The sequence below is a fragment of the Sebastes fasciatus genome, chromosome 20 (assembly GCF_043250625.1).
Source record: "Sebastes fasciatus isolate fSebFas1 chromosome 20, fSebFas1.pri, whole genome shotgun sequence".
Classification (NCBI taxonomy): Eukaryota; Metazoa; Chordata; class Actinopteri; order Perciformes; family Sebastidae; genus Sebastes; species Sebastes fasciatus.
This window is the reverse complement of record NC_133814.1, coordinates 2,747,101-2,768,341: the sequence shown is the minus strand read 5'-3', so window position 1 is coordinate 2,768,341 and position 21,241 is coordinate 2,747,101. Positions and strand designations below refer to the sequence as shown.

At 41.9% G+C, this 21,241-nt stretch overlaps 2 protein-coding genes across 5 annotated transcripts in view; both read left to right on the top strand.

Annotated features, from left to right (window-relative positions):
- Window positions 1-755: 755 nt before the first annotated feature.
- On the top strand, window positions 756-11,780 carry daglb (diacylglycerol lipase, beta). The gene is made up of 15 exons (XM_074619851.1): window positions 756-1,097; window positions 1,198-1,349; window positions 3,033-3,207; window positions 3,298-3,565; window positions 3,749-3,871; window positions 3,995-4,122; window positions 4,540-4,666; window positions 4,788-4,871; window positions 5,653-5,730; window positions 5,820-5,900; window positions 7,416-7,543; window positions 8,132-8,200; window positions 9,143-9,215; window positions 9,290-9,543; window positions 10,729-11,780. The coding sequence occupies exons 1-15, from the start codon at window positions 1,003-1,005 to the stop codon at window positions 10,922-10,924; spliced, it is 2,031 nt and encodes a 676-aa protein (XP_074475952.1). The 5' UTR covers window positions 756-1,002; the 3' UTR covers window positions 10,925-11,780.
- A 788-nt stretch (window positions 11,781-12,568) lies between these two features.
- The window catches only part of spag9b (sperm associated antigen 9b), a 66,380-nt gene continuing 57,707 nt past the window's right edge, over window positions 12,569-21,241 (top strand). For 3 of the 4 annotated variants that reach the window (XM_074619835.1, XM_074619833.1, XM_074619834.1), the window contains exon 1: window positions 12,569-13,391. In XM_074619835.1, the coding sequence (XP_074475936.1) occupies window positions 13,092-13,391 (300 nt within the window). In that variant the 5' untranslated portion in view covers window positions 12,569-13,091. The remainder of the gene's footprint in view (window positions 13,392-21,241) is intronic. The other variant, XM_074619832.1, reaches the window with a different exon arrangement.

The window sequence follows — 21,241 nt, the reverse complement described above, 5'->3', positions numbered from 1 at the left end:
CTCATGACACAAAACTTATAACAAAAATATTGGAACCGAAAACATTCCTTCGATGTAGATTAACAGCTACATTAAAGTGATTTTTTTATAGGCAATATCGTGAAGTCATTTGTGGTGCAGCAGACTAGACAGCTAATGGTAATGACAGAATAAAAATGACAATAATAGCTAGCTATCTCACATGCAAAGACTGTAACCGGTGCAAGAATGATCACCAATATTACACAAAAGTCGTGTCTTAAACTCATAAACATCTGCCTAGAAGAGGGGACTCTGTTATTGTGTGTTAAATATAAAGAGGAAGACAAAACCGGAACTACTGTGGGGTGGTCTCTGTTGCAATACGGAACCACCAGCGGACGGACACACTGCTTGTTTTTCGTTTTTCAAAACAAACCAGTTGTTCTACGTGTAGCTGCGTTGTATGTTACCTAGACCTCTGAGATGAGCTGGTAACGTTCTTTATAAAGCACTAGGTTGATAGATTAGTAGCTCAGATGGGGTTAGCGGACATTAGCTCTGAATAGATGTCCGGTGTTGTTAGCTCGCTAGCTGATGTATGCTAGTCACGCAATGGTGTAGACTGTGTTAGCTAGCTAGTTGTCGTTAGCCGCATTAGCAACATGATCTAATGTTATCTAAGCTGTTTGTTGACAGATCGCAACACGCAACACTGTATATGACATCGAGATTATAGCCTGGGCGTTATCTAACGTTAACGTTAGCGGGCACACATCCGCTGTACTCATCTCAACGTCAGCTAGCTGCTAGCTTCCACCGTCAGCACATCATGTTGACTTATTGAGCAATGTAGCAGAGTGACGTGAGGATGTGACTACTACGGGCAGAGCTCGCTGCCAGCCAGTGGAGGTAACTGCTTTGTGCAGTGAGGTCATGCTTGACTTGGGGAAGTGTCCATTGTTCAAGTGAGTTCCCTCCACTCAGTAGTGGTGAAAAGGTTCATTACTATCGGTGATATTGTTGGCCTTGTTGACCTGGACCATGCCTGGGATCCTGGTGTTTGGTCGGCGGTGGGGGATCGCCAGTGACGACCTGGTTTTCCCCGGCTGCGTTGAGCTGTTCGTCCGTGTACTATGGTATGTTATTTACTGTGATTTACTGGGGACTTGTGCCACTAGTTGGGCATAATGATCCCATTCATTGACTCTGCTCTTTGTCATTATCTCTCTTTGTCAGGTGGATCGGCACCATGGTCCTGTTCACCTACCACAAGGGTCATTTTGATTGTAATGGCAGAGGAGTTCTCCACAGCTACCTGGTTGGACTGCTGGTTGTGCTCGCACTCATCATCCTGTCACTGTGTGCCATTGTCTACGTCAGTGCCCAAGGTAAATCACCTGTGTTTTAGCAGGTCTCCTACCTTAAAATCCAGTGAGCCTCAGTGAACTTTGTGTAGGGATGGAAATCACAGGATCTCAAATGCGTTCATATAATTTTGCCCTCAGCAGCAGTATAGTGTCAAAATACAGGTTATACTGTCAGACAGTTGCTGCGCTACATAATACAGGAAAGTGGTGGGAAACATTGTAAAACAAAATGTAAGTATTTTTAGTGCACACACAACAACGTGTACACCAGTGCCATCCTTCATATTAAAAACCACTATAAACTTGCAAAAGGCTTAACTGTCAGGAAGCATAGCTGCTGGAAGGAAGGAAGGAAGGAGACAGCTCTGCCTCTTGCCTCAGGGTACTCTGATGAAACATTGGATACATTCTAACTATTACTTTAATCTGTCACCCCTTTGCAACATCATAGTATTGTGGCTCATTTATGAAGGTAATTCCGATATTATTCAACCATGACCCTATTTCCCATGTCTTTGTGACTAATAGGGACATACATTTTTGAAATTGGTTCAGTATTGAGGGATAACTAAAAGTGCTTGTTTTTGCCACTGACAGGCTCAACGAATATTTCCATTTTTGATTAATTTGGTGATTATTTTCTAAATGAATCAATTAATCGTTTATAAAATGCCATAAAACAGTGAAAAATCCCAGTTTCACAAAGTCCAAGGTAGTGTCTCTAAATGTCTTGTTTTGCAACCTGATATCACGCCAAAGCGTGTAATAGACCCGCCTGTCCACCAGAGGACATTATGCCTAGTCAAGGCGTGAATATTGCACGTGTGTATAAAGGTGCGGTACCAGCAGGGGGCAATAAAACCACTCGCTTAGGTTTAAAAAAAACACCATGGCTGGGCTTAAAATAAGTACGCAAACTAAGTACATTACGTACGGAAACAACGTAACATCAGTACGGATAGCATGTCACAAATGTCACTAACGTAACTTGCTAAACAAAACACCGGCCTCGAACACTGGTCTGATGGTTGAAAGATGTTTTTATATTTACGAAGTTTATTTCTGTATGACTTTACTGTTAAAATACTTTGTTATAAGACACAGTTTGGACATCCTGAAAGCTGGAGACCTCAGCTTTTCAAAACAGCATGGCATGCATATGTTCTATAAATAGATCATCTTCCATCGCAACTTTTTTGTAACTATGTAACAGAGTACGACCAGTTTCAACTACCAGGTCCGTCGGGCTTAAGAAGTTAAAATAAAGTACTAAGTAAGTACAATATGTACGGAAACAACGTAACATCAGTACGGAAAACACGTCACAAATGTAACTTGCTAAACAAAACACTGGCCTCGAACACCAGCCTCCTGGTTGAAAGTCCTGTGCGGCCTGTGCAGATTTCAGAACGAGATTTCTCCTTCAGCGAAACTCTTTCCATAATGTCAGACACTTATAATAACAATCAGAGCCTGTCATGGCAAATACAAGCACTTTTAGTGGACGTAAATGACGGTGTCAGCTTGCCCCAATAGCATCACATTGCAGCCCGTGAGCAGCTGCTGTCTACAGCGCTCTCCCTCAGTACTGGACCAAGTTCAGACATTGTTGTCACTAGTAGTCAGTTAGACACAAACACATGGGAAGATCCAGGTTGAAAATACTGAGGATACCCTTTAAACATCAACTTGATTGTTTCTCAGGTACCATCACAAACCCTGGCCCGCGGCGCTCCATCCCTGCACTGGTGTACCTGCGAGCCCTCCTGTACGTCCCTGAGCTGGTGTGGGCCTGTCTGGGAGCCGTCTGGGTGTCTGATGACAGCCGGGGCTGCGATCCTGCCACAGTGGGTGTTGTCATCACAGCGGTGGTTGCCAGGTAGGTTGTTCAGGGTTCGTAGTTTCATCGTTTTATAATTTGACAAAGAGGTGTTTTTGACTCAGCATCTTTCTCTCTGCGTCACAACAGCTGGATCATCCTGCTGTTCACTGGGCTGGGCGTGATGTTTGTGTTCGACCCGCTGGGCAACCCCCGTCCTCAGCCTGCCGCCATGGAGCCGCTGGGAGTGAGAGACCAGCAGAGCACCGAGGGCGCCCAGTTCCTCTCCACGGCTCGCTCCATGGCCATCAAGGTGTGGGAGAGCAGGCTTCGGCTGATGTGCTGCTGTCTGCCGCAGGACGACAGCCACCGAGCGGCATTCTCCGGCATCGCACAGCTCGTCAGTGGATTCTTCTCCGTAAGGGACACTTTCTCTCTCCTGTCTGGGCGGTCCTTTATAAGTCAGATGACATAACAGAACCGAATACATCAAGAAAGCAAAATGTGTAGTGTGAAATATACAAGAACTGTCTAGTGGTGTCATACTGCTGCAAAACCAGTTGTAAGATGCTTCCCGGTCTGATGTTTGTGCGTGTTGCAGGACACAGACCTGGTCCCCAGTGACATAGCAGCTGGTTTGGCTCTGCTGCACCAGGAGCAGGACAAGATGGAGCAAAGTAGAGACCCAGACGTCGTGGTCGATCACAGCCCGTCCTCTCCCATTGTAAGTACAGGAGTCTGTCTGTCGTCATGTAGGTACAGTAGACCTAAAAGCAAGCATGTTAGTAATAGTATTCTAAGTCTGTAAAGATGTTCTTTCTCCTTGTATAATTTTAACTGTGTGTAGGGAGAAGATTTGGAGGCGGAGCTGGAGAAAGCAGCTCACTGTATGCAGTTTGCTGCAGCAGCTTATGGCTGGCCGTTGTACGTTTACTCTAACCCCCTCACTGGGCCCTGCAAACTCAGTGGAGACTGGTAAGATGTGCTATTTACTTATAAATCAATGGGTTCTGTCAGACAAGTCATAACACCAGCCAGGTTAGGTCAACAGCTGCTGACTGAAGGTAGAAATATGCTGCCTCACAAAGCAACAACATTTTTTTTTTTTAATTTTTGACATGGAAAAAGTTGCATCATTTATAGTTGGAAAAAAGGTAATAAATCACAATATATCTTATCAAAATACTCAGCATATCTGTGTATATATATATATACAGTATATACAGTGTATATATATATATATATATACACGGTATACAGTGTATATATATATATATATATTTTTTTTTTTGTCTCTACGGCCACTCCCGGGCTCTGTAGGCCGACAAGTTCATTTCGTCGCGGAGAAGAAAACTTTCAATTCAAATGAAAATGTGTGTTTGTGTGCATCAGCTGTAGGAGTCAGGCAGCCGAGTATGAAATCGTTGGAGGAGATCACCTCGGCTGTCATTTTTCATCCATCCTGCAAAGTACCGGCTTGCAGTACAGAGACTTCATCTACGTCAGCTTCCACAACCAGGTAGGACGTTCACTAGTAGCCCCCGTCAGGTATCCTCCTCTGTGTTCAAAGGTTTTCTTTTTTTAGAGATCAGCACCTGTCCAACAGTCTCAGTAATTCATCTGTATTCTCTTTGTTGCAGATCTATGAGATCCCCTTCTACGTGGCTCTGGATCACAAGAGAGAGGCTGTTCTGGTGGCTGTCAGAGGAACGCTGTCACTCAGGGTGAGTCAAGACTCCAACCAATCTCTTTAGATAATAGAAAACACATCACTGTTTCAATTGTTTGCTTATATGTTTCATTTTTATTTTGATGTATTCCCTGTCAAAGACGTAGTAGTGTTGTTGGATGGTTGGTGCTCTTGTTTACTCATTTTAATTAGTTTAAATATATAAATAATACTGGGTGAACATGAAAGACTAAAATCTTCTTCATACACCCCCCCCCCCACTAGAACTAGATTTGATCCATGTGTGTACATGAAGAAGTAATTAAAATAATTCCTTTTTTCATGTTTTTCCTTTCTGTACTTTCTGTATAACTGCTGTGCATTTCTAATGGTTGCACCTTTCCCATTTCCTCTTATTGTTCAGAATCACTTCCCCATTTGTACAGATGACTGATATGAATATTGGTGCCAGTTGATCTATATCTGCTGACATGTGACCTTTCCTCTTAAGAACTTAAAATAGCATTCATATAGAAAAAGAAGACTTGAGTGTGGCAAGTAAGTGAGGCGTGTGTATGAGAGTATCAACGCATATAAACAGTGAAAGTCAAAGAAGGATTTATTGTGGTGATTTGGTTGAAAAATATTCAAATCTTTCTGCTCATGTTCATCAGCAGGTCTGAAACATTTGTTCCGACATTGATTCCGATCAAAGCGTTTCATTGAATATCCCCCAAAAATATTCTATATGTAGCTTTTAACTTTGACCTTTCACACGGGGTCTGATACAAGGCCAGTCACTTAGTTGTTAATGTCACTGAGTGTCTGTCCTGCAGGATGTCCTAACAGACCTGTCCGCTGAATGTGAGAACCTGCCTATAGAGGGAGTGTCTGGAGCCTGCTACGCTCACAAGGTACAGTTAAACCCAGTACTAGAAGCGTTTAATGTGTAACAGGTGTGTTTCAGTGGAGATTAATGTTACTTTGTCCCTGACTCCTACAGGGGATGTGCCAGGCAGCGGGTTACATCTACAAGAAGCTGGTCAATGACGGCATCCTGAACCAGGCTTTCTCCATCGCACCGGTAAGAAGCCTAGAGTCCCTTTCCCACTGGAGAAAAAAACAAAACACTAACACCCACTAACATTTTATCTTTAGTGGGTAAAGGTTACAATCTGCATTCAGTCCCGGGACAAATGACTCTACAGTAGTCACGGGTATTTATTGACTACAGCTCTGATCGGCAGTGATGGAAACATGACACCCGGGTGGACACCTTCATTTTCAGCCCTTTTCCGGTCTGATGCTATGTGACGCACGTTGAAGTAAATATATAATAATCAAAATCAACAGGGAATTTTTATTATAATGTATTAACATACAAAACATTAAATTAACATGCTCTCCTCAAAGCCACCAATCTCCATTGACAGAAACAGTCATTTTACCTCGCTGATTGTCGTAAAAACACATTTCATTCAAACTCACTACAAACAAAATAAAACTCCTTAAAACCATTTTTTTTAGTCTACTGTTCCAACAATCACCAACTCTGGTTTGACAAAATAAAGCCTTATTTCACCGAGTTAAATGTGAAAAGAAACAGCCGTTATACGCTCTCCTCAAAGCCACCAGACTCCATTGACAGAAACAGTCATTTTAACTCGCAGATCGTCGGAAAACACACTTCAGTCAAACTCGACAGAAACTTAATAAAACTCGTCAAAACCGTCTTTGTTAGTCTTTCTACTGTTCCAACAATCACCAACTCTGGTTTGAGAGTTTGAAAAAGAGAATGAGTAATTAACAGATATAAAAAAAAAAAGAAGTAACCACTATAATCTTTTCATTCATATTCAAATTGGACACTTCTTGTTTTTACTTTTAGCACGTATTGTTGCATGCAGTATGCATACAATTGGGACATACTACTTCCTCATAAGATTGTGCCTTGAGCTTTGACCCTCTTGCTCATATATCCGCTGTGCAGAGGATTGTGGGTCAAAATAGCAACAAAAGCATGCTGGCTTGAAAAATGCTACCGGATGTAGTAAGACATTCTGGTATTTTTGGAATACTATATTTGGAATACTATGTATTGGGACATACTAAATCTTTTTTTCTGGCATACTAAATAGTATGCTAGTGTGGGTATGCAGAACTGTTTACCATCCCTGCTTCCGTTGCCGTGACGTCGTGACACACCAGAAAAAAACCCAGAAAGGCATACTCATCGACTGGCAATGGGAAAGGAGTCCATCACACATATGCTGTACGTGCTAATTTTGGTGGAAAACAGTAATAACTGAGGAGGTCATCATTATATTTCCTTTCAGTGACATCCCAGCTGGCAAATCCTATTAGGAGGGAATGAGTTTTTATCTATTGGACAGGTTTACAGGGACGGCACAGTTCAAAAACATGATGGTACTGATAAAATAACAACACTGCTTTCTACACAATATTCTTCCATTAAGAATATCCATCCATATTCTGTATTTGTTGACCATCTGTTGTCAAAGACATAACACCAACTTTGTAATAGATCATGAATAATCCTCTAAGTATAGAATGTGTTTCCTTGTCGTTGTGTTTGTAGGAGTATAAACTGGTCATCACCGGTCACAGTCTGGGTGCCGGCACAGCGTCACTGCTTGCTATCCTCTTGCGCAACTCCTACCCCACCCTGCAGTGCTACTCGTTCTCTCCACCAGGGGGCCTCCTGAGGTAAGGAACACCATACAGCTGACCGTGGATGGAACTGGGCTGCTCCTCTGCCTCTCAAGTAGAACAAGTGTTACTGCTAAAGCCACCCAGTCAGTCAGTCATTGTGTGGAGTTAAGAAATACAGATATTTGTTGGTAATGGCTACAGGAGTTTAAGTTTTCCTTTGTTCCTTGACATTTATCATCAAGATGAAGAACAATCACATGCTTACAAACATTGTATGTTTTCATTGATAAATTATCAGTGAAGTTGTTTTAAAAATGTGAAGCTTCAGACCACTTTGTCTAACTTTGAGCCCTAATTATGAGGATGTATTATTATTATTATTATTATTATTATTATAAGTATGATTTTACAGGTCTGACTTAAAATATGAAATGGTCACATAAACTATAAAATATCCATCCCACCCCACCCCAAGATATATATATATATATAATAAAATGACTTATAACTATAATAGTAGTAGTAGTAGTAATAATAATAATAATAATAATAATAATAACAGTAGTAGTTCTATCTTTTGGTAAAGTAAATTTAAGTAACAGGAAAACTCTGTTTTCTGTTCTTTATTTTCTCTATATGCAGTAAAGCCTTAGCTGATTACTCCAAGGACTTCGTGGTCTCTGTTGTGCTGGGGAAGGATCTGGTTCCCAGGTAAGACTGATGGCTTTTTTTATACAGAGTATACTTCTCAGCCTTTAAAACATATTGTTTAATCAAAGTTACAATTCATAATATATATAAATACTGTATGTTGACACTGGTTAGATCCTTGTAGCAGTTTGGTTTTATTTAGTGTGGCTCATTGAATGTAATACATATGTTTGTGTGTTAGCAGCACTGCAGAAAGGCCAATATGAATGTGCTGTGGTGCACAGACTATTCTAGACTCATGCGTGATGGAGACTCTATATTTGGCTCTGCCCTGTAATTACAGGCTCAGGGAAGGAGAAAATGAGAGCAACTCACACACTCCTTTTTCTTCTTCTTCTTCCTATTATGCTTATTTCCAGGTGCATACTTGATGTTTAGGGGTTCTACTGGAACATGTTTACATGCTTTAATGTTAAAAAAAACACCTAACTTTTCTCATACCGGCTGTGCTGCAGCACCGCCTTTCACCCTCTGTCTGAAATGCTCTGTTTGAGCTCCTGTCCCGCCCCCCCCTCCCGAAAAGCCCAGTCTGATCTGATTGGTCAGCTGGCCTGCACTGTTGTGATTGGTCAACCGAACCCTACCCCTCGGACTCTGCTTCAGCTCCGCTCTAACAAGCTTTGTTCGAGGGCATGCCGAACTAGCCGCTATAAGCGGGTATTATGCAAATGTGTTACTTGGTGACATCACAACGTTACGGAAGAAAAAAACGGGGCTTCATGCGAGGCATTTCAGGCAGTTCAGGAGCAGTATTTCTGTGGGGGAAAGTAACTCCCTTTGACTCTGACTTTGGGCTTTGTAACTTTGCAGACCTTTTAAATGCATAAAAAATCTATATAACACACTACAGGAAAGGGAAAAAGCACAAAGCATTCCCTTTTAAAGTTGTGTTTTTCCTTTGTAGTCTCCGTCTTTATTTCAATCAATGTTCTTTATGTACAGATTGAGCATTCCCAATATGGAGGATCTGAAGAGAAGGATTCTGAAAATCGTTTCAAACTGCAATAAGCCCAAGGTAAGAACCATTCAAAGCACTGACATTGACCGCCAGCTGTCAGTCTTTTGAAATCTTTTCCGTCTGTGTTTCAGTACCGCATCCTGCTGCAGGGATGTTGGTACGAGCTGTTTGGAGGAGACCCGGATGACTTTCCCACTGAGATGGACAACAGGAGGGAGGAGGAGCTCAGCCAGCCACTGTTGGGGGAGGAATCACTGATAATTCGCCACTCATCATCCTATCAGAGCCTGGCATCAGATGACTCACCTGCCCACACCGCTGCCCACTTACCTCTCTTCCTGCCCGGACGCATTCTGCATATCACAGAAGACGGGCCGTCACGGAGGTTTGTCTGCAAATATATTCAATCTCCGATTTACCCATAGACTGTATATAAAGATGGACGATATGACAGCTCCCCAAAAATGAAGCCAAAACATCTGGATCGCCCCCTGGTGGCTGGCTGCAGTATAGGTCACTAATCCCACCCCCTCCATGTTAGTGGATGGGACATGGGCCAAAATAAAAAGCCAAAGTACACGTCAAATACATTTTTTCCCAAAGATGGTTTCTGTCATTTTAGTTAGTTCTTATCACACTGATGTTTGTTCAAGTGTTCATTTTTCTGATAAGTTTGTTTTTTATTAGTTATTTGATGCTATAAAAAGGGGGTGAGACGTCATGATTGACAGCTGTGATTGACAGCTGCTCTGAGTGATGTAGTCGCGGAAGCGGGAATTGTACAAGAGAGGAGATGTAACTTTAATTTTCCATAACTGCCATTAGTCTGTAATAGAACATGAGTCAATTTGATCATAAATGTAGTTATAGAGATATCATGGTTAGTTGTTGTGTCTTTCTAGCCAAACCGCTACCATGGTGCTAACGTAGCAGCTAGGTGGCTCACACTAGCAAGCTGTGGCCGTGCGCGGCTCGTGATTGGCTTGGGCGGGTGCGTGGGCGGCACCTCTACCGCGGCGCCAAATTACGTCAAAATCTCAAGATGGCAGCTCCTGTATCCAGAATATTTCGGCTTCACTTTTGTACAGTTTTGTACAAGTGGAGACGTGTCGTCCATCTATATATACAGTCTATGATTTACCCTGAATACCAGCTGATAAATAGGAAAATGTGTTTGTGTGCCCCCTAGTGGTGATTAGAAATGGAATGAAGGGAAAGCTTCAATATTTCCCCATTCAGTTGGTTGCAATATGCAACCTTACCACTAGATGCCACTCAATTCTACACACTGCTCCTTTAACACTTCATTCAGCGCTTTTACTTCCATTTTGACTTTTTTCTGTAATTGTATTCTGACTGCTACTTCAACTCCAACTGTTTCAGCACTCGAGCTGTCTTGCAGGCAGTCACATTGACAATACTAGCACACCTACAGTATATCAACATTGTACAACCTGAATACCAGATATGTATCAACGTTGGGTGGAAAGAGGCCTCAGACCCTTTTGAAAATGAGAATTGTGAGTTGGATTTGCCACCCAAATTTCTTCTTTCTCTCTTTTCCCCTCAGATCCTGTTTTTCCCAGGTGCGGTACCGTGCAGACTGGTCCAATGAGATGGCGTTCAGGAGTATTCTGATCAGCCCCAGGATGCTTGCAGACCACATGCCCGACATTCTGCTCCGATCACTCAACAGCCTGACCAGCGACAGGCCCTACGTCCTCTGCCCGTCGTCTTTAAACAACAGCCAGCACAGCTCTATCTGAATTGTGTCATAGAGACTGACTCCTGATGTCTGTTCTCCAAAACTCTACTTGTGTTTCTCTGCACCTGATCCAGGAGCATTTCAAATACTCCATGCTCTACATTTGCATCCTGTTTGCAGGCCTGATTCTGAAGCCCCCTTTGGATTGTAATGGCATACATGAAACCATAGAGATGTACCTGCTGTGAGCTCCATGAACAAACTCCATCAGTTAACATGTTGGGGCACAAGTACTTTTGTTAAATTGCACTTTTAATTATTTAATTCAAGCCATTGTTATTAATTCAACTCTCTGAGTTACTCCATGAGCAACTTCATGCCATGATCTATGAATGTGCGTTGTGTACAATATTGGACAGTGCTACAGTTTTACTGTAATGTACATTTTATGTTGGTGTGAGCGCTGAATGCCCGGTAGAGGCTGCCCCCCTGTTCACTGGAAGGGTCAGACGCTGTCCTCCTTATGCGTGGGGACGAATGAAGAGATCCAGGATGTGATGACATAGGGGTAACCTTTACCTCAAAATGTGGACTGAAGCATAACTACTTCATTGTATAGTAACCGTAGCTAGTCTGTCATGTGTTTAATGTCTTGAAACATCAGGGTGAACAGTGCCTATGCATTACAGAAAAATAAGTCAACCGAATTGCTTTTACAGAAAAAGACAGTGACGGATGCAGTGAGTTAACAGTAAGTACTGTTCTGCATTTTCTAAAATGAAGTTTCAGTAGTGCATGGTGTTTGGAAAAAAAGGATAGAAAGATTGTACTTATTCATTGTGTGGGAACGTGTTTACTTGTCATGGATATTACTTCTTTTTCAGGTGATATATAATATTAAAGTTTGAATCAACTGATGCCTGCATAATTATTTCACATTCACAATATTGGACTCCTTTATGCAAATAAAAGCCCTTGTGAAGCACACTTTCAATGCTTTGATTTATTTGAATAATAGGAGGAATACAAGCAGTTTCTAACCTCAGCAACCTGTTGAACTGAATGCAAGGAAACTACATTTTGAGGCAAATGTTATTAAAAAAATGGGATTAATATCTCTTGCCTGAAGCCTTATGAGTCAATGTGAGGGGGTGTAATAATTATGGAATGTCTCCAATGAATAGATCACTAAGGATTAGCTCCAGTTTTGACTCTCTATCCTTCATCGGCCCTGTTTAGCATGTGACGTAACCGCGACGTCCACTCACCAACACATGACATCTTCAAGTGATCCTCGGAAGCTTCTATTTCTGAGCTCGGACATGGTTAATTCCGGTGCGGATAGTTTTATACAGTATCAAAGTTGGCTCAACAACATATCTCTACTTTTGGCTCTGAATTCATGTGAGAAATCAAATGGCAGGCCTACATAACTACTCAGCTTTAGAATGAAATGTGTAGCAAGTGATTGAAATGAATGTGCGAGGTAAATAAATGTGACAAAAGTGGAACATAAAACTATTAGAAACTCACATCACCCCATCACGTCTGTAAAGAAAGACAGTTACAAATAAACAGTTTGAATTTCTTTTAATCCGTTGTTGATACGGTTTGTTCTCCGCCCCTAAACGTCACATAACAGTAACTATATATATGAGCAACAGGACACATGAAATGAAGCTTTAACAATAGAAACTATTGAGCTGATAGTGCTTCTTTATGACACTCATTCGCAACCTTGTAGTACTGTAGCCCTCCGATATTTTTACAACACTGTAGTGCTTTTAATATTGTTGTGTACACTGTACACTTTATATCCGGTAACTACTGAGATAAACTACAATCTAACGTTGTTTCTGTTGTGTTTACTACTCTGCTGTGACGTTTCACTGCGTGCGTCCCCGTCTTTCCGACAGCCCTTGAAGGCAGCAGCAGGAGCTCATCTGTTGGACAGGGAAACTAATCAGGAGACAAGTGAAGACTTTTCAGTCCCGCTAGCAACCAGGCTAGTTACGAGGCTAGCAAGCAGTTAAAGTCAACCGTCCAGACCACTAAAGGAGTACACACTTAGTTTATGAAGTCCATGGTCTCTTCTGTCCGGTACACACCAGTCTGGCTATGTTCTAGGAGCACTGTGTTGTTGCTCTGAGAGTAGCAGCCTCCGTCCAGCTGAAGCTCGCTGCTATAGCTCGTTAGTAAGGTAGCTGAGGACAGAAGAAGTGAATAAAATGGAGCTGGACGACGTCGTCCTGTATCAGGATGACTCTGGCAGCTCGACCATGATGTCCGAGCGGGTCTCCGGTCTGGCCAGCTCGATATACCGGGAGTTTGAGCGTCTGATCGAGCGGTACGGAGAGGACGTGGTGAAGGAGCTGATGCCGCTGGTCGTCGCCGTGCTGGAGAACCTGGACTCGGTGTTCGCGGTGAACCAGGAGCACGAAGTGGAGCTGGAGCTGCTGCGGGAGGACAACGAGCAGCTGGTCACCCAGTACGAGAGAGAGAAGGCTCTGAGGAAGCACACAGAGGAGGTGGGTTTCACCACACAACCACCAAACTAAATTATAACCCGGATTAGAGATTACAGGCTCGTATTATGGACTTTATTTAGTAGGAAAAGATTAAACTCAATTCGAAAATCTGGCAACTCACTGTTGCTCTTGAACTACACATCATATCTCATTAATCAGAACTTTTCTAGAAATATATGAACCATTCTTTCATTTAGCATCCTTACAGACTCTGACAAAGTACACTTGTGAAGGAGAAAGACACTTTATAAAGTGCTTGTTGGTACTTGTTATGACCCACTATGGAGCATGTTGACGGAGGGAAATAGAGGGAATGGGTTGCCAGGTCTGACAATTTACCAGAGCGCAAATATCCCATTCGAAGCACATACTGTACTCTGGCTGCAAGTTTATTAGTGATGTGTCGGTCGCGAACGAGCCGGTTCAAAGAGCCGGCTCTTTTAAGTGAACGATAAGAGCCGGCTCCCGTCCGAGAGACGTTTTTTTCTTTTCTTTTTTCTTCAATTAATTCAAGGCCGAACAATAGGATGATCTTCTCCACGCAACGGACACTCCATGCACTGACTGTGACTGATGGTACTTGTCCACAGGCTCCGTGCTTTCCACGCTTCCCATTCATTGTCTATGTAAGCAGCCGCGAAATGCATTCTGGTAGCGTGGTGGCGCGATTCGAGAAACAGAGCGTAACGGCGCCTGCTCCTCATTTGCATAAAGTTGAGGGCTTGTCTACTTTATGCAAATCACGGGCGTCCGACGCGACTCGCCACCTCTTGAAACTCCCGAGAATCTTTCAAAATAAATGTTGTTGATCCAAAATAAAGACAGATTCATCAACTGCATGGTTTATTTCTAGCCTCAAATGTTTTCAGAAACACATTTCGGTGAACTATTTTCGTGAAATAAGAGAAGAAAGTTTCCAAACGGGCCTCCATACTGTTTCTGGTTTGAAAGCTGGGGGCAGCAGCCAATGGCGGGAAAGCGTTTGTCCAATCAGGTGGGGACAGCCTGTGTCTAGCGACACGCCCACCAAGCGTCCATTGTTGGGAATCGCGCATCCCCTCACGATAAAAAACGCCTCTGTGGACACGTACCATGAATGTTGTGTTAGTGACGTCCGTGCGACCAATCAGGTGATGACAGACAAGGATCATACCATCACGCAGGGAGGGGCGGGGGCGCGCTGACGGTCTACAGGTACAGAGCAGGAGGGAGAAGAGGAGAGACAGAGAGAGAGGAGTGCGGTGCGCGAATAGCAGACAAGATGAGTGACAGTCGGAAACGAAGCAGCATGCAAAATTATGATATTCTCGAAATTATAAGGTTTAGTATAATTATATTGAATAATTTAAGTGATATATGTGCACACATACTAATCATAGGTCAAAACTGCGCTAAATTTGGCTGAATTATAAAAGGCAGAAGTGGTAAAACGAAGAGCCGTTTGGGAGCTGAAAGAGCCGGCTCTTCTTGGTGAGCTGAACCAAATGATCTGGCTCACTTAAAGAGCCGGAATTCCCATCACTAAAGTTTATGCAGCCACCTTGGATACCAGCAACTCTTGGGACCCACAGTTACAGTCAATGCGCACTACTATAGTTTAGCTTGAAAACCTCAACATTGATTTTCAGTCAAGCCTCATTTATGCAAACCAATCAGTGATTTGTGTGTGGTTTTGCTTTCTGCCGCCTCCAATACAAATTTGAACCTCAGTGATCACATTCAGCTTCGTGACTAATAGCAGCCACACTGCTCTCTCATTTGATTCCATATGACACACCTATTATTGCCACGCTCTTCATTACTTCACCACCACAGTGCAGTCTGTGTTTGCTCAGTGACACATTCACAGTTGTTATGGTGCTATACTGGCACACTGGGTGTCAATTGAAACTGATTTGTGTGTTTACATCCTTATTAGGTCAATGGTAGGCCTACTTTTGTTCTACTGAACTATATGAAAGTTTGGGTGATGGCTGCTGTATGCAGCTACTATCCCACAGTGGTCATCCAGTATTAAAGCTGAAGTAGGTGAGATTGGAGCAAATATGATTTAATAAAAGTTATTTTTATAAAACGGTCGCTATATCCTGACAGTAGTACATGAAACAGGTAACCTGAAAAAAATCATGTGCCTCTGTGTCCTCCGGTGCTCCTAACGGCATCTGCAAGATTTCACAGACCGGAGGAAAACAAGCAGTCAGAGCTGATCTGAGATCTGCTGTCTATGAGAGCCGGCTGTCAATCACTCACGAGTCAAACTAGGCAGCACTGATGAAATCTGAATCAATATTCTGTTACTATAATGCCTATTTCTCTCCTCAAATGTTTTCAGAATCATCTTGTAGTGCACGGTTTAGCTGTAAAATGAAAAGTTTGTGACCCAGCAGCCATGTTGGAAATCTCTTGAAGGAACGCCAAGTACCGGTCTCTCAATGAAATTACCTGTGAATGGTCAAAGTCTCCCGTCACGGGCTAGATTTAAAAAAAAAATATATATATATATATTCTGCCTACTGCCACTTTAAAGCGGCAGTAGGCAGAATATTTTTGCCATCATTGGGCAAAAAAATCAGCATATTGTAATTCAAGTGTTCTGAGACAAAACTAGACTTCTGCTCCTCCTCATGGCTCTGTTCTCAGGCTTTAAAAGAATCTATGACGGAAGACTTTGGCCAATCACAGGTCATTTCAGAGAGAGATCTTTCCTATTGGCTGTTCATTCAACAGAGGTAGCTGTTGAATCACTCGCGAACTCCGGTCAAACTAGGCAGGGCTGATCAAATATGAATCAATATTCTGTTACTGTAATGCCTGATCCGGATGTGATCCGGACGCCATGTTGAGATCAGTTGAGGAAATATCAAGCACCGCCCACCAGCCGGAGCATACTTTCTCATTTAACAGCTAAACAGTACACTACAAGATGTTTCTGCTCAGAGACAGCAAGGCTCCAGATCAGCTCTGACTGGTTTTCCTCCGCGCTCTGAAATCTTACAGATGCCATCAGGAGCACCGGAGGACACGGAGGCACATGATTGTTTTTCAGATTATCTGTCTCATGCACTACTGTCAGGACATAGTGACCGTTTCATAAAAATAACTTTTTTTAAATCATATTTGCTCCAATCTGCCTACTCCAGCTTTAAATCTTGAATGCACGGACACTAAGCCTGTGTTAAATCTATGGTACCAACAGGCAACCTGATGACATGAAAGCTGTTAGATCCACAGTGTTTAGCTTTAGGAGCTCATAACACTCATAACTCTCAGCTTTGCTCCTGTACATTAGTATGCACTTTTCCCTCCCGCTGTCATTACACCTACCTATTGTGAGGTATGAGTGGGTACCATATGTAACAAGTTGCCCCCTCAGCCAAAGGTCCAAGTCACAGGGTAACTCCTCATCACTGTAACAATGTGTGACTGGGCATGATACAGGTGGTGATGATGCTTTATAATGTGTTAATGTGGCTCTTCAGTTTGATACTGAGATTGGTTGAAAGATATCTGTGATACAGAGGCTGGTATGTCAGAGAGCAGGACAGTCCTAAAATTAAAATGTCTACAGACCAGTGTGTTGTTTGGACAGGGCTGTAGTACTCGAGTCCAGTCTTGGTCTTGTGTCCGATCTCGAGACCACTTTTTTAAAGTTTTGCACTTGTCTTTGGTCTCGTACCTTGTTGGACTCTGAATTGTCTTGGTCTCGGGCTCGGCTATTGAGAACGTGTCAAGTTGTTCCTGTCTGCTGAAAAAACACAAACCTCTGCCTCTTCCTCAACATACCTGGAGCCTGTAGTAACCTGTAATGGTCCTCAAACCTAAATTCTGTGCATTGGTTAGTTTGATGTTAGAAGATAGATTCATATTGTTCATATATAGATTATTTCTGTCCATCCTAACTCCTTAATCTCTATATTAGCATTGGAAAGACACTAGTGCCCATTATGGTCTTGAATAGGTCTCGACTGCCTTTGGACTTGGTCTTGGAACCATGAAATATAAAGCTATTTGTAAAAAATCATTGTCAACTGAACCAAAAATTCTAGGGATGCTCTGATATTGATAAGGGATCGGGTATCGGTGACAATAGGGCTGTTCAGTTCAATTCTATGTATTATACCATATGCATTATATAGGTAGTTGCAAGTGAACGATTTATTATTTTAATAATAAATATCAATTCAGTAAATGTTTGTATTTATGTAAACATCTACGTATATATTTGTCACATTTTGTGTACAAGGTTAGAAGAGTAATGTTTAAACAAGGGCTGATGTTTCCTTACACTTAAAAGAACAATCCCAGTCACTTCCACACAGTGAGGCATAAAGCTTATTAATTAAACGCTGGTATCGGATCGGTACTCGGTATCGGCCGATACCCAAAGCCCAGGTATCGCTATCGGGACCGAAAAAGTCAGATTGGTGCATCCCTAAAAAATGATAAAGAGCTGGCATAGACATTGAAAACCTGTGTGAATGTGAACTACAATACTATCTGAACTAAAGTTACAGAGAAATAGTCTTTGAAAATGTCTTGTTTTGGAAAAAACAAGACATTTGAGGACGTCATCTTAGGCTTTGGGAAATATATTTCACCATTTTCTGACATTTTATGGACCAAACAACCGGAAAATTATCAACAGATTAATCGACATATGAAAATAATCGGTGGTTGCAGCCCTAATCTGAAAGTCACCAAGAAAACTGCCGTTTGAATGTCACCTGTTATGTCATGCTCATGCAGCTAAATCGTGAATGCATGGTTTGTTCTTTTCAGATTAGGATTGTGTGTGCAGGACTTGAAGTTCAAGAATTACTTAACAGACGTCAACAGAAAACACACAACATGAAACCTAAACTAATTGTTTCTAGAAAATAAAAACAAAAACTGCACCTTGAAAACAAACTAAAACTAAACAAGTTGAGATCCAAGATTACAAAAGCAATCTACATAAAAATCGATAGTTTACAATTGCCTTGTTGTCCTTTTAATGAAAGGGGTTTGTAGATATATTGCCGCAAAGCTATTTTCCAATGAAATTCATTTAGGTGTTTTTGTACTTTTAAAGCTCAAAGCAACAGTATTCCTCTTAATCCTCACTGGTCCTCATGTTCTTCACACAAGCAGACCCTCATTGAAGCATATTTAATAACCTAGAACTACTGCTGGGTTTTGCACCAGTTTTATTTTTTTACCAGCCTCTACGAATTTTATCCCATCAAAATTAGTGGTATCCAACATGGGGCTTAGACTGGAAATTAGTTTTGTGAAGGTAACAAAATAACCCAATTTAATTAATTTCTGGGAGTGGGGATTAGGAAACAGCACGATGTGTATACATGTGCAGTGTTTGCCACTCCTCAGTATTTTCCAACTTGTTGACATTCCACTTGTTACCGGTTAAATGTTGAATGACAGGCGCAACAGGTCACAAAGCAATGTGTTAATAATTTATGTCATGTCGTAACATGTTGCTAAAGCCTTTAGGGTAGACCATGGGAGTTTCCATTGCTGTACCTTCCATTCGTCTTGTTCCCTCTCGCTACTGTGTGTTAAATACCTCATCCCCTACAGAACCAGCTCCTCACTCAGCCAGGTTACCTGTTAGCTTTCACATTGGCGTGATCAGGACTGTTGTGGTGAAGGAACTTCCCCTGCAGTAATAATGATTGGCTCAACAGCACGACATGCAGTATTATTGCCATTTCTTTTTTGCAAATTACTAAATTTATCCTGCTTTTATTGCTATATAAATATGCTTTATTGTTAGGCTATTATTAGGTGTATTGTTGCTTTTTAAATGACAAAGATGACAGAGTTTTAAAACTAATTGTGTATTATTAAATGCAGAATACAGAAGGACAATGAGGCGCAGCGTTTTTTTTAGCTGAGACTCTTTGGTTGAGTCTGGTTGCTATGAAACGGAATATTCGCCTGAGTAAAAATGACGGCACAAGGTAGAGTCAAGCCCCCGGGTAGAGCGCTGGCCGTTGATCCCAACTTTCGTAGTGGCCAAACGGCGGTACTGCAACTACCGTGTCCGTCACGTGATGCCATTGGGCCCAAAATTACTTTTTTCCCCCATAGACTTACATTACATAATTTTTTTTGAGGTAAATAAACTAGGTTTTAAAAGTTGTAAAACGCACTAATAGCCGAATCCAGAGTTATTTCCCTTCCTCCGTTCATGTGAATGAGACCCAGACCGAGTCTGGAGCGCAAGCCGTGACGACGGCGTGACGTTGGGACCCCGTGACAGAGTCATGTGACTGAGCGGATGCTACTGCGCATGTTCCATGTGCCCAAGATCCGGGTACCTTCCAGACGGAAGTCGAGCCATTTTTTCTTAATGCGCCACTGAGCAACTTTCATAGGAATGAACGGGGCCTCGCTTCCAACGTTGTATCCAGTTCTCTTTATACATCCATGGGTAGAGTACTTTCTCTGAATGAAGGGAAGCCTGAAGCATGTAGGGAGAGAGGACAGACCCGCTGGTCTATGTGTATTCATTTCTCCTCCCTTGTTGTTGTTGTTCAGCACTATTACCCTCCTCCATTGTGATCGGACGACTGGGTAAAAAATTGACAGTGACGAGCGCAGCGTTTTACCCAAAGCTGACTATTTTTCAACTCATGGCGACTGAAAAAAAAACACCAAACGTGCAGTGCTCAGCGCAGAATTGACGCTCAGCATGTCGTCACGCCTGTGGCGTTTGTAGTATGGTGTATACGCGGCGCTCCCTTTTGCAAAGAATCCAAAAAAGAAAACAACATGAACATAGCGGTTGTTTGCCATCCCCTGTGTTGATTCGTCAATAGCATGGTATAGCAATATTCTGATTATTGCCCTAGGTGTGACCCGTAATATTCTCATGCTGCGATGACATCATAGATCTACACCCTCTCTGTAGGAGAGGTCAGCTTCTGTACATGACAGGAACTGGAATGAACAATCAATTCCAAATGTGGCCTTTATGCCAGCAGGAAGAGGTTAACGATGGTCAATATCAGACTGGTTTCTATCAGTCTGTTGGTACTGATACTAAAACAATCCCTTTTTTGATACCCATGTTTACTGATTTAGATTAGGAAAATATCTAATCAAAGAATAAATAAACCAGCTTAAATATCTGACCAAGCATTTGATGCTAAGGATAAGGGGAATGTTTGCAATTTATTTTGATAATGCTTTAAGGGGAGACACCCCAGGTGAACAGTGTAAAACATTTAACTAATAGCCTCGATATCACCATGAAACCTCCCCAGTTGATTACTTACATCAAGACAATATTTTTTGGTATTACAAGTTGATGGAAAATGTATGTTTAAATATGCAAATGAGGTATTATCCTATCAAATATATACTCATTTGCATACATTACCAGAACAGAAATGTGAACACTGGATAAAACCAGGTTCAAAATTCTTGTTTCATTTTATTGAAATATTAGTTAAAGGTTTTTATGAGGGAATTGTGGATATCTCTTTTAATCACATAATTCAGAAAATACTGTCAACACCCATTAAAAAAAATCTATTTTCAACGTGTTTTTAGGAATAAAATGTTTTATGAATCAGGCTATGAATGATATATGAACAAACCCCTCTGTGAAAACCTTCACAATATAGATAGGAATCAACCTGGAAAGTTTGGTGGATGGAAGTGCTGCTGAAGTAGAAGATTCTGGCTCAGAGTCTGAGAAAAAACATATAGAAAACGGCCTTTAAAGATATGGATTGTAAAATTCCATACATTTTGCAAGACACTACAGGTGAATAGATTAAAAATATAAAACAGCTAACAGATATCACCATGACACAACCATGATTACTCACATTAAGACAATT

Coding starts and splice junctions, on each gene's coding strand:
- daglb (XM_074619851.1), top strand. CDS start 1,003: ATGCCTGGGATCCTGGTGTTTGGTCGGCGGTGGGGGATCGCCAGTGAC. Junction 4,872..5,652: donor GAGGAACGCTGTCACTCAGG/GTGAGTCAAGAC, acceptor TCTGTCCTGCAG/GATGTCCTAACAGACCTGTC. Junction 8,201..9,142: donor GGGAAGGATCTGGTTCCCAG/GTAAGACTGATG, acceptor CTTTATGTACAG/ATTGAGCATTCCCAATATGG.